This window comes from Uranotaenia lowii, chromosome 3 (genome assembly GCF_029784155.1).
Source record: "Uranotaenia lowii strain MFRU-FL chromosome 3, ASM2978415v1, whole genome shotgun sequence".
NCBI lineage: Eukaryota > Metazoa > Arthropoda > Insecta > Diptera > Culicidae > Uranotaenia > Uranotaenia lowii.
In genome coordinates, this window is record NC_073693.1 from 220,316,563 (window position 1) to 220,334,217 (window position 17,655).

The following is a 17,655-nucleotide window of genomic DNA, read 5'->3' on the forward strand; positions in this document are numbered from 1 at the left end:
GAGCGGTGGGCGAAATGCGGGGCACGATTTTCAACAGATCCAGTCAACTTATCTGCTTTGCCGATGACATTGATATAGTCGGCAGATCATCTGCGGCGGTGGAGGAGATCTACCGCAAACTGAAACGTGAAGCAGGAAGGATTGGGTTGATGATTAATACGTCCAAGACGAAGTACATGCTGCCCTGCGGATCCGAGACCGACCGAACCCGCTTGTCCATCAAAAATAAGGTCAAGATCGACGGCGACGAGCTGGAGATAGTCGAAGACTTTGTTTATCTCGGCTCACTGGTGACCGCAGACAATGACACCAGCCGTGAGATCCGGAGGCGAATTATCAGCGGAAGTCGTGCCTACTATGGACTCCACAAGCAACTGCGGTCGAGAAGACTCAGCCCTCGCACGAAGTGTAATCTGTATACGACGCTCATTAGACCGGTTATTCTCTACGGGCACGAGACATGGATATTGCTCGAGGAGGACCTGCGTACACTCGGAGTATTTGAGCGACGAGTGTTAAGAACCATCTTTGGCGGCGTACAGGAGAACGGAGTGTGGAGGCGAAGGATGAACCACGAGCTCGCGCGACTCTACGGCGAACCCAGTATCCAGAAGGTGGTGAAAGCTGACCGGATACGCTGGGCGGGACATGTTGCGAGAATGCCGGACGACTGTCCTGCAAAACAGGTGTTCGCTACGAATCCGGTAGGAACAAGACGAGCGGGGGCGCAACGAGCAAGGTGGTTAGACTTAGACCAAGTGGAGCGTGATCTGGCGAACGTGGGGTGCCCGAGAAATTGGAGAACGGTTGCCATGGACCGAGTGAATTTTAGGAATTATGTTCGTCAAGTTATGTCGTGAGACGGAATACTATGTAAATAAATAAATAACACCATACCATACTGGCCTCAATCCAACGGAGAGGTGGAAAGGCAAAATCGGTCAATTTTAAAACACCTACGTATCTCACAGGAACTCGGGAAGGATTGGAGAAACGAGCTACGGCTGTACTTATTAACATATCATTCCTCCAAGCATCCAACCACAGGAAAAACTCCAGGAGAATTGATGCTTGGACGTCCGATCAAAAGCAAACTACCGACCATTTCAAACTTTCCTGAATACGAAGAAGTGCGCGAGAGAGATACTCTCATCAAAGGAAAAGGGAAGAGATTATAGTGACGGAAAGCAGCTTGCAAAAGAAAGCGATATACGACAGGGGGATGTTTTACTCGCTGAACGGATGCGCAAAGCGAATAAATTGGACACAGAGTTTTCGAACGAAGAGTTCGTAGTTCAGCCTAAAGAGGGGACTGATACCCTTATACAGTCGAAACTCACTGGTAAAAAATACAGGCGTAGTTCGGCGCACCTGAAGAAAATCGAAGACCAAGAAACCTTACAGGAGACTCACAGCGATGAATTACGAGATTTTCCGGATCTTATGTCGTCAACGACTCAACATGAATTCGGACCTATGACCTATAAATCATCCTAAGGGATGAAAATCCCAAAAAAAACTTTCACAGAATTTTGAGCAAATTTTCATCACAGAATCTGTGTCACAGAACACAGAATTTTGAAATTTTCACAGATTTCGCAGAATTTTTAAATTTTGAATGGATTTTCGAAATTATAATTTTTTCGAATATTTCCAAATTTAGATTTTCAACCTTGAATTAGAAAAGTATGATAAGATTGGTAATGGTTATTGATTTTGCCCAATTAAATTGTGAAAATTACCCAACTTATCATGAATTTTCTTTGAAATTCAAGGAAATAGCATCACAGAAATCCATCACAGAATTTTTAGGTAAAATCACAGAAAGTCAGAATTATTTTTCTCAAAAACACAGAATTTTTTTCGGCAACCTTGGTTCGAACTCTAAGATCAGGAAAATCCCAATTATGCAGTTCTCGACTTTATTTAACATATGCTACAACAATTCTTCAGTATATGCGCAAAACTAGTAATGACCAGATGGTTTCGGAACGTTTTAGGCCAAGCCCTGGTTGTCGCTGTCGAAGATGGCGGAGCTACGACTGAAGTGATGCTACTGCTGACCAACTACTCTGTCGGTCCAATTCCGGAAACCGAAATTTTCCTTTCGTGAATCTCAATGGCGAGGACGAATGAGCGGGTTGGGGCCCTGGTTGATCTATACAGAGGTTGATCGACGTATGACCGTCCGGAAGATAACTAACGATCGGGAATGACACCGATCCTGATTCCCAAGGGACCAAGGACAAATGTTGGCATAACAAATGGCACATAAAAACTATTTTAAAAAATTTATTAATAAAATTAATCCTTAATCTTATAAGCTTTATATTTCTAACCGATTAATGGTTTAGTTAGTGTTTCGAATAAACATCAGCGTTCGCACACATTTGATTTTCGCGATAGATGTTTTCTTCGAACCGTTTCCAGTTGGATATCATTCTTAATTAGTAGGTAAATATCTCAAAGGATCATTTTTTATTTATTTGATTTGAAAAGTACACCCTTTGTACGGGGTACTTTTTGTTGTTGTGTGTGGTTCAGTCATGCTTCGGATTTAAGGTGTGTAGAGCGACAAAAAGCGTATCATTCATAAATTGATTTGAAGTTGATCTTTTCTCACTTTCTCACTATGAATCTTCTGTTGCTTGTTAAATTATAATGTGTATGATTTATTGTAACTTTTTCTACTTGATGATGACGGCATTTGCCAGTAGTAAAAGAAGAAGTTAGATTAAAAAAATATAGAAACGAATAAAACATGCAATTCAAGGTAGTTTGAGTCAACGACCTCTGTTGGATACAGTTTCAAAATAAAGACGACGACGCGTAGCTCTAAATACAAATTTTGGGCAAAAGTACTGTTCCAAAAACGGAGGAATAAAAAATAAACTAAAACGACGAATAGAATAAAACGAAAGCATTCGAGTTTGAGACTCGATGATGGCTGGCGACGGAGGGAAAAAAATCAGCAGAGAGATGAGATGACTATTGCACACGATACGATTCCGGTCGGCTGTTGTTTGCAGAAGCAGCATCACGACGAACCGAACTCCTTCATCCACTGTTGGTACTTGATGAGATCGTCCTTGGAGACACTCTTGTTGCACTTGGCAATTGCCTCGGTAAAGTCTTGATTGGATACGGGAAGATCCAGCTCCTCCTTGGCAAGTTGTCGGATTTGTTCGGGTTTAAGGCCAGCAATTTTTCTTCGCATCGACATCATGCTGGCGTCGCGGCACACGTTGGTGATGTCCGCACCCGAATAGCCATCGAGGCGGCTAGCGATATGTTGGAGTTCAACGGATTCGTCGACTTTTACTTCACGGAGGTTGATTTTGAGCAGTGCCTCGCGACCTTCTCTGTTGGGTAGCGGGATGTAGATTCGTTTTTCTAACCGTCGTCGCAGGGCTTCGTCGATGTCCCAGGGGAAGTTGGTGGCCGCTAGGACCATCACGATTTTGGTGGCTTCGTCATTGGAGACGCCATCCATTTGTACTAGCAGTTCGGATTTTACACGTCGGGAGGCTTCGTGTTCCGATTCCGAACCACGGCGCGAGCAGAGAGAGTCAATCTCGTCGATAAAAATGGTACTAGGTGCATAGAAGCGGGCCATTTCGAACAGTAGTCGGACCAGCTTCTCCGATTCTCCTCTGTATTTGGAAGTCAGTGTTGATGATGATACGTTGAAGAAAGTGGTTCCACATTCGGTGGCAACGGCCTTTGCCAGCATGGTTTTTCCGGTTCCAGGAGGGCCAACCATGAGCACACCCTTCCAAGGTCGTCGGATGCCTTTGAAGTAGTCAGGCATCCACATCGGTAGAACCACTGCCTCCTCCAGCAGTCGTTTGGCTTCGTGCAGATCGGCAATGTCGTCCCAGTGGATGTTGGGATTCTTCTGTAGAATATCACGTTCGAGCATATCGACTAGATCCACATCGGAATGGCTGGCAGGTTCGAACTTACGCTCCGGTTCCTGCTCTTCCTGATCTTCCTTATCATCGTCATTCTTCTCTTTATCACTTTTTTCGCCTTTGCTGCCGTCACTTCCAGCATCGGCTGCTGTAGCCGCTGATCCAGCTTTGGCCTTATTTCTCGGGAGGGTTCCACCTCCGGATTTGCCATTAACTGCGCGACCGCCTGTGTTTGAAATTGTTTTGCGACCGGAAATGGCCGACGATGTGGCCGATTTCGTCACAGCATTCTTGCGATTGACTTCCGCCTTTCGATTCAGTGCTGTTCCAGAACGGGTCTGATTACGGGAAGCTAGCGTTCTACCCGGAGGAACATTATGATCTGGTGGAGGTCCCCATACATCTGGGTCCCGATTCGGATGCGGGGGAGTCCAAACGTCCGGATCAGCTCGGAACCAAGCGGCTGGATCTTTGCTAGCAGTTTCGTGCAGCGGAGTACGAATTCTGGCCTGTAGTGGTGCATTCTGAAGGTCCATGGTAATCTCTGCTAACGTTTTCTGAATCAACTTCATCTGATTGTATTCCTTGTTGATCTCCTGTTGAATCTACAACGAAAAATCAAGTGTTTAACAATGTTTTCAAACAATTCCATCGATCCAAACACTCACCAGTGTCCATTTGCCCTTGCGGATCGGTTCCGAGATGCCGACCAGAAGTTTTCGCAACATCTGCAACACACCCTCGTAGTAGATCCCAGCGGAATCGTAATTGCCCATGACGGCCATCTCCCGGGCCAGTTTGGTGTTCTCGCAGATCTCCGACGTCGCTAGTCCGGCCATCGCGGCGAGGGTCATTCCTTGACCCTGAGATTAGCTGACGTTAGACCAGATTTTAGCAATGGGGCTTTCTGGGAAATTGGAAATAGAAAATAACAAAAATTAGAAACTGTCATAAAATTTTTATCAAAATTTTCGGTTGAATTTATTGTTTCTTTTTCACCTGAGTGTATGTAATCAGATTTAGAATTAAGATTGAAATTCGAAAATAAAGTTTCAAAATTCACATTCAGATATCAGATTTTCATTTCAGATTCAGATTTCAGTTTCGAATTTCAGATTAAGATTGCAGTTTGAAATTCAAATTCAGATTTCAGATTTCAGATTCAGATTTCAGATTCAGATTTCAGATTCAGATTTCAGATTCAGATTTCAGATTCAGATTTCAGATTCAGATTTCAGATTCAGATTTCAGATTCAGATTTCAGATTCAGATTTCAGATTCAGATTTCAGATTCAGATTTCAGATTCAGATTTCAGATTCAGATTTCAGATTCAGATTTCAGATTCAAATTTCAGATTCAGATTTCAGATTCAGATTCAGATTTCAGATTCAGATTTCAGATTCAGATTTCAGATTCAGATTTCAGATTCAGATTTCAGATTCAGATTTCAGATTCAGATTTCAGATTCAGATTTCAGATTCAGATTTCAGATTCAGATTTCAGATTCAGATTTCAGATTCAGATTTCAGATTCAGATTTCAGATTCAGATTTCAGATTCAGATTTCAGATTCAGATTTCAGATTCAGATTTCAGATTCAGATTTCAGATTCAGATTTCAGATTCAGATTTCAGATTCAGATTTCAGATTCAGATTTCAGATTCAGATTTCAGATTCAGATTTCAGATTCAGATTTCAGATTCAGATTTCAGATTCAGATTTCAGATTCAGATTTCAGATTCAGATTTCAGATTCAGATTTCAGATTCAGATTTCAGATTCAGATTTCAGATTCAGATTTCAGATTCAGATTTCAGATTCAGATTTCAGATTCAGATTTCAGATTCAGATTTCAGATTCATATTCCAAATTCAGATTTCAGATTCAGATTTCAGATTCAAATTTCAGATTCAGATTTCAGATTCAGATTTCAGATTCAGATTTCAGATTCAGATTTCAGATTCAGATTTCAGATTCAGATTTCAGATTCAGATTTCAGATTCAGATTTCAGATTCAGATTTCAGATTCAGATTTCAGATTCAGATTTCAGATTCAGATTTCAGATTCAGATTTCAGATTCAGATTTCAGATTCAGATTTCAGATTCAGATTTCAGATTCAGATTTCAGATTCAGATTTCAGATTCAGATTTCAGATTCAGATTTCAGATTCAAATTTCAGATTCAGATTTCAGATTCAGATTTCAGATTCAGATTTCAGATTCAGATTTCACATTCAAATTTCAGATTCAGATTTCAGATTCAGATTTCAGATTCATATTTCAAATTCAGATTTTCAGATTCAGATTTCAGATTCAAATTTCAGATTCAGATTTCAGATTCAGATTTCAGATTCAGATTTCAGATTCAGATTTCAGATTCAGATTTCAGATTCAGATTTCAGATTCAGATTTCAGATTCAGATTTCAGATTCAGATTTCAGATTCAGATTTCAGATTCAGATTTCAGATTCAGATTTCAGATTCAGATTTCAGATTCAGATTTCAGATTCAGATTTCAGATTCAGATTTCAGATTCAGATTTCAGATTCAGATTTCAGATTCAGATTTCAGATTCAGATTTCAGATTCAGATTTCAGATTCAGATTTCAGATTCAGATTTCAGATTCAGATTTCAGATTCAGATTTCAGATTCAGATTTCAGATTCAGATTTCAGATTCAGATTTCAGATTCAGATTTCAGATTCAGATTTCAGATTCAGATTTCAGATTCAGATTTCAGATTCAGATTTCAGATTCAGATTTCAGATTCAGATTTCAGATTCAGATTTCAGATTCAGATTTCAGATTCAGATTCCAGATTCAGATTTCAGATTCAGATTTCAGATTCAGATTTCAGATTCAGATTCAGATTCAGATTTCAGATTCAGATTTCAGATTCAGATTTCAGATTCAGATTTCAGATTCAGATTTCAGATTCAGATTTCAGATTCAGATTTCAGATTCAGATTTCAGATTCAGATTTCAGATTCATATTTCAAATTCAGATTTCAGATTCAGATTTCAGATTCAAATTTCAGATTCAGATTTCAGATTCAGATTTCAGATTCAGATTTCAGATTCAGATTTCAGATTCAGATTTCAGATTCAGATTTCAGATTCAGATTTCAGATTCAGATTTCAGATTCAGATTTCAGATTCAGATTTCAGATTCAGATTTCAGATTCAGATTTCAGATTCAGATTTCAGATTCAGATTTCAGATTCAGATTTCAGATTCAGATTTCAGATTCAGATTTCAGATTCAGATTTCAGATTCAGATTTCAGATTCAGATTTCAGATTCAGATTTCAGATTCAGATTCCAGATTCAGATTTCAGATTCAGATTTCAGATTCAGATTTCAGATTCAGATTTCAGATTCAGATTTCAGATTCAGATTTCAGATTCAGATTTCAGATTCATATTCCAAATTCAGATTTCAGATTCAGATTTCAGATTCAGATTTCAGATTCAGATTTCAGATTCAGATTTCAGATTCAGATTTCAGATTCAGATTTCAGATTCAGATTTCAGATTCAGATTTCAGATTCAGATTTCAGATTCAGATTTCAGATTCAGATTTCAGATTCAGATTTCAGATTCAGATTTCAGATTCAGATTTCAGATTCAGATTTCAGATTCAGATTTCAGATTCAGATTTCAGATTCAGATTTCAGATTCAGATTTCAGATTCAGATTTCAGATTCAGATTTCAGATTCAGATTTCAGATTCAGATTTCAGATTCAGATTTCAGATTCAGATTTCAGATTCAGATTTCAGATTCAGATTTCAGATTCAGATTTCAGATTCAGATTTCAGATTCAGATTTCAGATTCAGATTTCAGATTCAGATTTCAGATTCAGATTTCAGATTCAGATTTCAGATTCAGATTTCAGATTCAGATTTCAGATTCAGATTTCAGATTCAGATTTCAGATTCAGATTTCAGATTCAGATTTCAGATTCAGATTTCAGATTCAGATTTCAGATTCAGATTTCAGATTCAGATTTCAGATTCAGATTTCAGATTCAGATTTCAGATTCAGATTTCAGATTCAGATTTCAGATTCAGATTTCAGATTCAGATTTCAGATTCAGATTTCAGATTCAGATTTCAGATTCAGATTTCAGATTCAGATTTCAGATTCAGATTTCAGATTCAGATTTCAGATTCAGATTTCAGATTCAGATTTCAGATTCAGATTTCAGATTCAGATTTCAGATTCAGATTTCAGATTCAGATTTCAGATTCAGATTTCAGATTCAGATTTCAGATTCAGATTTCAGATTCAGATTTCAGATTCAGATTTCAGATTCAGATTTCAGATTCAGATTTCAGATTCAGATTTCAGATTCAGATTTCAGATTCAGATTTCAGATTCAGATTTCAGATTCAGATTTCAGATTCAGATTTCAGATTCAGATTTCAGATTCAGATTTCAGATTCAGATTTCAGATTCAGATTTCAGATTCAGATTTCAGATTCAGATTTCAGATTCAGATTTCAGATTCAGATTTCAGATTCAGATTTCAGATTCAGATTTCAGATTCAGATTTCAGATTCAGATTTCAGATTCAGATTTCAGATTCAGATTTCAGATTCAGATTTCAGATTCAGATTTCAGATTCAGATTTCAGATTCAGATTTCAGATTCAGATTTCAGATTCAGATTTCAGATTCAGATTTCAGATTCAGATTTCAGATTCAGATTTCAGATTTCAGATTCAGATTTCAGATTCAGATTTCAGATTCAGATTTCAGATTCAGATTTCAGATTCAGATTTCAAATTCAGATTTCAGATTCAGATTCAGATTTCAGATTTCAGATTCAGATTTCAAATTCAAATTTCAGATTCAGATTCAGATTTCAGATTTCAGATTCAGATTTCAGATTCAGATTTCAGATTCAGATTTCAGATTCAGATTTCAGATTCAGATTTCAGATTCAGATTTCAGATTCAGATTTCAGATTCAGATTTCAGATTCAGATTTCAGATTCAGATTTCAGATTCAGATTTCAGATTCAGATTTCAGATTCAGATTACAGATTCAGATTTCAGATTCAGATTTCAGATTCAGATTTCAGATTCAGATTTCAGATTCAGATTTCAGATTCAGATTTCAGATTCAGATTTCAGATTCAGATTTCAGATTCAAATTTCAGATTTCAGATTCAGATTCAAATTTCAGATTACAGATTCAGATTTCAGATTCAGATTTCAGATTCAGATTTCAGATTCAGATTTCAGATTCAGATTTCAGATTCAGATTTCAGATTCAGTTTCAGATTCAGATTTCAGATTCAGATTTCAGATTCAGATTTCAGATTCAGATTTCAGATTCAGATTTCAGATTCAGATTTCAGATTCAGATTTCAGATTCAGATTTCAGATTCAGATTTCAGATTCAGATTTCAGATTCAGATTTCAGATTTCAGATTCAGATTTCAGATTCAGATTTCAGATTCAGATTTCAGATTCAGATTTCAGATTCAGATTTCAGATTCAGATTTCAGATTCAGATTTCAGATTCAGATTTCAGATTCAGATTTCAGATTCAGATTTCAGATTCAGATTTCAGATTCAGATTTCAGATTCAGATTTCAGATTCAGATTTCAGATTCAGATTTCAGATTCAGATTTCAGATTCAGATTTCAGATTCAGATTTCAGATTCAGATTTCAGATTCAGATTTCAGATTCATATTCCAAATTCAGATTTCAGATTCAGATTTCAGATTCAAATTTCAGATTCAGATTTCAGATTCAGATTTCAGATTCAGATTTCAGATTCAGATTTCAGATTCAGATTTCAGATTCAGATTTCAGATTCAGATTTCAGATTCAGATTTCAGATTCAGATTTCAGATTCAGATTTCAGATTCAGATTTCAGATTCAGATTTCAGATTCAGATTTCAGATTCAGATTTCAGATTCAGATTTCAGATTCAGATTTCAGATTCAGATTTCAGATTCAGATTTCAGATTCAGATTTCAGATTCAGATTTCAGATTCAGATTTCAGATTCAGATTTCAGATTCAGATTTCAGATTCAGATTTCAGATTCAGATTTCAGAATCAGATTTCAGATTCAGATTTCAGATTCAGATTTCAGATTCAGATTTCAGATTCAGATTTCAGATTCAGATTTCAGATTCAGATTTCAGATTCAGATTTCAGATTCAGATTTCAGATTCAGATTTCAGATTCAGATTTCAGATTCAGATTTCAGATTCAGATTTCAGATTCAGATTTCAGATTCAGATTTCAGATTCAGATTTCAGATTCAGATTTCAGATTCAGATTTCAGATTCAGATTTCAGATTCAGATTTCAGATTCAGATTTCAGATTCAGATTTCAGATTCAGATTTCAGATTCAGATTTCAGATTCAGATTTCAGATTCAGATTTCAGATTCAGATTTCAGATTCAGATTTCAGATTCAGATTTCAGATTCAGATTTCAGATTCAGATTTCAGATTCAGATTTCAGATTCAGATTTCAGATTCAGATTTCAGATTCAGATTTCAGATTCAGATTTCAGATTCAGATTTCAGATTCAGATTTCAGATTCAGATTTCAGATTCAGATTTCAGATTCAGATTTCAGATTCAGATTTCAGATTCAGATTTCAGATTCAGATTTCAGATTCAGATTTCAGATTCAGATTTCAGATTCAGATTTCAGATTCAGATTTCAGATTTCAGATTCAGATTTCAGATTCAGATTTCAGATTCAGATTTCAAATTCAGATTTCAGATTCAGATTCAGATTTCAGATTTCAGATTCAGATTTCAAATTCAGATTTCAGATTCAGATTCAGATTCAGATTTCAGATTCAGATTTCAGATTCAGATTTCAGATTCAGATTTCAGATTCAGATTTCAGATTCAGATTTCAGATTCAGATTTCAGATTCAGATTTCAGATTCAGATTTCAGATTCAGATTTCAGATTCAGATTTCAGATTCAGATTTCAGATTCAGATTTCAGATTCAGATTTCAGATTCAGATTTCAGATTCAGATTTCAGATTCAGATTTCAGATTCAGATTTCAGATTCAAATTTCAGATTTCAGATTCAGATTCAAATTTCAGATTTCAGATTCAGATTTCAGATTCAGATTTCAGATTCAGATTCAGATTTTAGATTTTAGATTCAGATTTCAGATTCAGATTTCAGATTCAGATTTCAGATTCAGATTTCAGATTCAGATTTCAGATTCAGATTTCAGATTCAGATTTCAGATTCAGATTTCAGATTCAGATTTCAGATTCAGATTTCAGATTCAGATTTCAGATTCAGATTTCAGATTCAGATTTCAGATTCAAATTCAGATTTCAGATTCAGATTTCAGATTCAGACTTCAGATTCAAATTTCAGATTCAGATTTCAGATTCAGATTTCAGATTCAGATTTCAGATTCAGATTTCAGATTCAGATTTCAGATTCAGATTTCAGATTCAGATTTCAGATTCAGATTTCAGATTCAGATTTCAGATTCAGATTTCAGATTCAGATTTCAGATTCAGATTTCAGATTCAAATTTCAGATTTCAGATTCAGATTCAAATTTCAGATTACAGATTCAGATTTCAGATTCAGATTTCAGATTCAGATTCAGATTTTAGATTTTAGATTCAGATTTCAGATTTAGATTCAGATTTCAGATTTCAGATTTCAGATTTCAGATTTCAGATTCAGCTTTCAGATTCAGATTTTAGATTCAGACCTCAGATTCAGATTTCAGATTCAGATTTCAGATTCAGATTTCAGATTCAGATTTCAGATTCAGATTTCAGATTCAGATTTCAGATTCAGATTTCAGATTCAGATTTCAGATTCAGATTTCAGATTCAGATTTCAGATTCAGATTTCAGATTCAGATTTCAGATTCAGATTTCAGATTCAGATTTCAGATTCAGATTTCAGATTCAGATTTCAGATTCAGATTTCAGATTCAGATTTCAGATTCAGATTTCAGATTCAGATTTCAGATTCAGATTTCAGATTCAGATTTCAGATTCAGATTTCAGATTCAGATTTCAGATTCAGATTTCAGATTCAGATTCCAGATTCAGATTTCAGATTCAGATTTCAGATTCAGATTTCAGATTTAGATTTCAGATTCAGATTTCAGATTCAGATTTTAGATTCAAATTTCAGATTCAGATTTCAGATTCAGATTTCAGATTCAGATTTCAGATTCAGATTTCAGATTCAGATTTCAGATTCAGATTTCAGATTCAGATTTCAGATTCAGATTTCAGATTCAGATTTCAGATTCAGATTTCAGATTCAGATTTCAGATTCAGATTTCAGATTCAGATTTCAGATTCAGATTTCAGATTCAGATTTCAGATTCAGATTTCAGATTCAGATTTCAGATTCAGATTTCAGATTCAGATTTCAGATTCAGATTTCAGATTCAGATTTCAGATTCAGACTTCAGATTCAAATTTCAGATTCAGATTTCAGATTCAGATTTCAGATTCAGATTTCAGATTCAGATTTCAGATTCAGATTTCAGATTCAGATTTCAGATTCAGATTTCAGATTCAGATTTCAGATTCAGATTTCAGATTCAGATTTCAGATTCAGATTTCAGATTCAGATTTCAGATTCAGATTTCAGATTCAAATTTCAGATTTCAGATTCAGATTCAAATTTCAGATTTAGATTTCAGATTCAGATTTCAGATTCAGATTTTAGATTCAAATTTCAGATTCAGATTTCAGATTCAGATTTCAGATTTCAGATTCAGATTTCAGATTCAGATTCAGATTTTATATTCAGATTTCAGATTCCAGTTTCAGAATTTCAATTCAGATTTCAGATTCAAGTTTCAGATTTTAGATGTAAGATTGAGTTTTCATTAATATTTAAAAACGGTCAGTTATTTTTCATTATTCCTGCATTATTTTTGTTTAAGTGCAGAAGAAGAATAAATGTTTATTGCAATGACATTAACTCAACTCTCTTTTTTTAGTGTAATTGTTAACGAAGACCTTGATAAGTTCGAGGTGAGAATTCAAATCTCGTTAAAAAGCTGATCTTTTTTTTTGAATGATTTCAAGGTAATACTGACGTAGAATCCATCCGATCAATTTTCCATTAATTTATTCTCAAAACTCAACCTTCTATCGGCAAAATAGCAGCAGCAGCTTACATCATCATCGTCTTATCCAGAGGCGCGGGTATACAATATTAATTTGATACCGTGCGCACGCGTTCTATCAAAGCTTATTTGCGCTAGATGAGGCAATACCGGCTCAATGTTTTAGAGAAGACTGCTGGCTGACTGATCAGTCTGTCAATATTTGCCCCGAACAAGTTCAACAACTCGTCAACAGGTCGTTTTGTTTGGAAAATTTTACGACCGGACAGAATTTTGAGCCCACACACTCGAACAAAAAAAAAAGTCTAAAACTGCACGTAATCGTGTCTGGTCACACCTTGATCAAGTCTTGGGGAGCTGCTGGCTTAAAGTTTATAAATGCTTCTGGGAAGCTATGCCGAAATTTTAAGTAGGTTTTTGGTCGCGAAAGTTTCGCTTGACACCTCCTCCTCTTTTCGAGTCATTTGAAGTTCAAAAAAGGGAACCCAGATCACAACTTCTGAACTGATCTTCAGCTTAAGCTAAGAAAATTTGTCACCGAAGACGACCGACGACAGTTTCTTCGAGTAGGAAGCAATTTCTCACAGGTCTTGAATTCTCCTTTCAGTTAGGTTTTTTTTTCTGCTCAGTTTAAATCTCCTACTTAGTTCTTCAACTGGGGGTGCGGAATTGGCAGCAGCAGTTCGTGTCAAAAGATTTACTACTGCTATAGCTGTGGGTTGAACGTCGCAAAACTCATAATACTTTCATCACTTCCATCCGGCCTTAGACTCTTAAAACGAGCAGCTGGTTCCTAGATGCGTTGACAACAGCTTAGAGGTTATGATACCAATGAGTGAGAAAAAAACTAAACATTCAAGTGGAAATTAAGCGGGAAAAACAACTAAACAGCTTTGCGTTAACTGGTTTCTTCTTCTGTCCGGACTCCGAAGTGAATTGCAACTGTGCCAGCCTACAAGTACTCACACCTTGGGTATTTTTCATCTCGTCTTCTACTCGGTAATTATCTAACCTCCTGTAAGTCTGGGCAAGTTTCCTCCTGTCCCACACAGAGCTAGCTAGCAGTGTGACAAGATTGCCAAGCGATAGAGCACTTACTTCCCGACCCTTTGCTTCCGATACAATTTTTTTTAAATATTTATAAAAATTTGAAAAAAAAACACTCGACTCCTAAGTAATTTTAAAATATGAATTTTAATCCGATTTCTGGAATTGTTCTCAACTGCAGAATGAGAAGCTCGTTGATCAAGGGTTTGTCAGCTCGTCATTACCCAAGTAACACAGATTCAGCCAACTAGCATTTCGATGTTTTATTATGGTTTTATTATGGCTTTTTTTGTGCAGCTCGTTTTATGACGGTTTTATTATGGTCATGCAAAATGCTTATATTCTTGAATCGATCATCTGTTTTCAGATAGTTTTGAAAACTCTCATAAATCTTCTATTAAACATACTGTTTTAGTTATTTAGAAAGAGTTAGGAATGCTACGTTTAAACTATAATAAAACACAAACTTAGAAGTTTGCTCCAAGCTTTTTTTTGCATGTTCTATAATAGCACTCAGTGCCTGATTATTAAACCGCCATAAAACTTAGTGACAGTTCTCGATCAAGACGTCAAAACAGGACACGCTCAGATTAGATAGCACATATTTGAATAGGAATTCCCATTTTTACACATTTTTGATAAGTTCTATGTGTTGATTTTGAGTTGAAATAATAAAAAATTATAAAAATCTATGAAAACTTCGAATTACCGGAAGTGGAATGAAACTCTACAATATGAGTATTGAGTGAAAGGGTTCAAATAGGAGGAACAAAATTTGTTGCTTGACGCCATCATTAATACAAGATGGCGGCTTCCGCTTTTATTTTCAAAGTTGTAAATAACTGAAAATATCATGAAACCTTTTTAATATTGTTATTCGGAGAAAGTAATAACCGAGTAGAAGTCGAATTTCGTTGTCCGTCGCCATCTTAAATTCCAAGATGGCGGCTACCACTCAACTTGAAAATACTGTATATGACTGGAAATTGCATAACACCCTTACAATATGGGTATAAGTTGAAAGAGATCAACCGGTAGAAGTAAAATTTCGTTGTCTGACGCCATCTTAAAATCCAAGATGGCGGCTTCCACTGCACTTTGAAATGTAGGAAATGACTTAAAATGATATGAAACCCAAACAATATTGGTATTGGGTAAAAGGGCTATACGAGTAGAATTTCGCTATCTGACGCCATCTTGAAATCCAAGATGGCGGCTTACGATAAACTTTTAAAATGCTATAAATCATTGAATATCGCATGAAACCTTCAAAATATGGATATTTTTGAATTGGGATAAGCTATAAGAAGTTAATTTTTGCTTTTTGGCGCTATATTGAAATCCAAGATGGTGGCTTCAGCAGAACTCAAAAATACTGTAAATGAATGAAAAAGGTTTGAAACCCCCAAAATATATTGTATTCGATAATAAGGCTAAACGATAGAAGTCGAATATCTTATTTCGCGTTTCTCTGAAATGCTTTAAGTGTTGCCCTTTCACCCAATACCCCAATTCAAGATGGCGTTTGATAGCAAACTTCGACTTCTACTCGTTTGGCCCTTTAACCCAATACTCATATTGTAGGAGCTTCATGCTATTTGATCATGATGGAAGCCGCCATCTTGGATTTTGAGATGCACTTGATTGCGAAATTTTACTTTTCTAGTTAAGCGCTTTAGCCAATACCCATATTGTGAGGGTTTCATGCAATTTTTAGTTAATCCTGCATTTTAAGGTTCAGCGAAAGTCACCATCTTGGATTTCAAGATGGCGTCTGATAGAGAAATTCCTCTTAAACTGGTTAATCCATTTTAGCCAATGACCATATTGTGGGAATTTCAAGTGACTTTCAGTGATTTCAATCATTTTAATGTTCAGTGGAAGCCGCCATCTTGGATTTCAAGATGACGCCTGATATCGAAATTTGTATTCTACTCGTTGATCCTTTTCAATTTATATCCATATTGTGGGAGTTTCATGTGATTTTCAGTGATTAACAGCATTTAAAAGTTTAGTGGAAGCCGCCATCTTGGATTTCAAGATGACGTCCGATAGCAAAATACGACTTCTAGTTTAGCCCTTTCTCCAAATACCAATATTGTGGGTCTTTCATGCGATTTCCAGTGATTACCAGCATTTCAAAGTTTATCGGAACCCACCATCTTGGATTTCAAGATGGCGTCGGAAAGAAAAAAATCGACTTCTTCTAGTTTAGCCCGTTCACCTAATACCCGTATAGAGGTGGTTTAATGCGACTTTTTGTCATTTACAGCATTAAAAGATGAGCGGATGCCGCCATCTTGAATTTCAAAATGGCGTCTCAAAGCGAAATTCGACTTCTACTCGTTGAGCCCTTTCACTCAATACCCATATTGTTGGGGTTTCATGCGATTTAAAGTCATTTACAACATTTTAAAGTTCAGCAGAAGCCGCCATCTTGGATTTCAAGATGGCGTCAGACAACGAAATTTGACTTCAACTCATGATTTATTCCACGGGTCATTCACAACCAATCCCTATTTATTAAAAAAGTCTGTCCTCATTTACTGTACTAATGATTAACAACTCAGAAATGAGGAACTCATCCTAAGCGTGTAATTGGTTGGCTTGCGAGAGAAACGTCAAATCGTAGCTTTTTTTGGGGTCATCATTAAACCATAATAAAACTATGAATTGACTCACGCCATGTTGGATGCAAAATCGAAGGGCACAAAATGACGCCATGTTGATGGATTCACAATGCAAGCATTGAAAAATATTTTTCCAGGCCTTTTTCCATGAATTCCATCATGATTGACCATCAGATTTGACGAGGCGCATTTATTTTAAGATACTATTTCATATACATTTTACCTAAAATCTTGACTGGCAGTAGAAAAGAAGCTCAATATATGGTTAAAACATTGGATTTTTAGCTATTAATTTTACCAAATCATATCTGAATAATGCAATCATCATTCATCAACCATTATGGTTGCTGGAAAAAATTAAAAAAAAACTCCGAGAACTGACAGAACCAAAAAAAAACAAAAAATTCTAACATGTTTTATAATAGCTTTTTAAAAGCTTTGGTGACCAAAATTTATGACCAACAATTATATGTCTTGATGACGTTTCTAGGGTAGGGCCAAATAGCCTGATTTTGGCTTTATTAGAGTCCAGGTGATGTTATAGAATGCGCTTTAGCTTTTTATGAAGATTAATGCGATAGTCCAAACGATATTTTGCTGACCATAATAAAGCTAAAATTGTTACTTGGGTAGTGAATCAGTTCAAATTGCTATCTGGTGATGTTACTGAAGCAGTAAGTATACTTTTCAGCCCATAAGGTGATGACATCTTAGGTGTCATATGAGACAATTTCATACAGCAGCTCTTTCGAAAGAAATAAAACTCCTCGTGCAATTCGAAAGATAGAAAGTGACACCTGAATTACCACAATACACAGAAACCCAACTCTCAAAACTTAATTTTAAGTGAACAATTCGAAAGCTGAAATTGGTTTCTAAATGAATCTAGATTAAATTTAAAAATAATTATGTATTTGAAATTGATATTGATTATTTAAATCGATTATAAA

At 35.9% G+C, this 17,655-nt stretch overlaps 1 protein-coding gene across 2 annotated transcripts in view; it reads right to left on the reverse strand.

Moving 5' to 3' along the window:
* Window positions 1-2,278: 2,278 nt before the first annotated feature.
* The window catches only part of LOC129755818 (katanin p60 ATPase-containing subunit A-like 1), a 75,057-nt gene continuing 59,680 nt past the window's right edge, over window positions 2,279-17,655 (reverse strand). For both annotated transcript variants that reach the window (XM_055752493.1, XM_055752491.1), the window contains 2 exons: window positions 4,583-4,821; window positions 2,279-4,519 (listed from right to left, as the gene is read on the reverse strand). In XM_055752493.1, the coding sequence (XP_055608468.1) occupies window positions 3,038-4,519; window positions 4,583-4,768 (1,668 nt within the window). In that variant the 5' untranslated portion in view covers window positions 4,769-4,821 and the 3' untranslated portion in view covers window positions 2,279-3,037. The remainder of the gene's footprint in view (window positions 4,520-4,582; window positions 4,822-17,655) is intronic.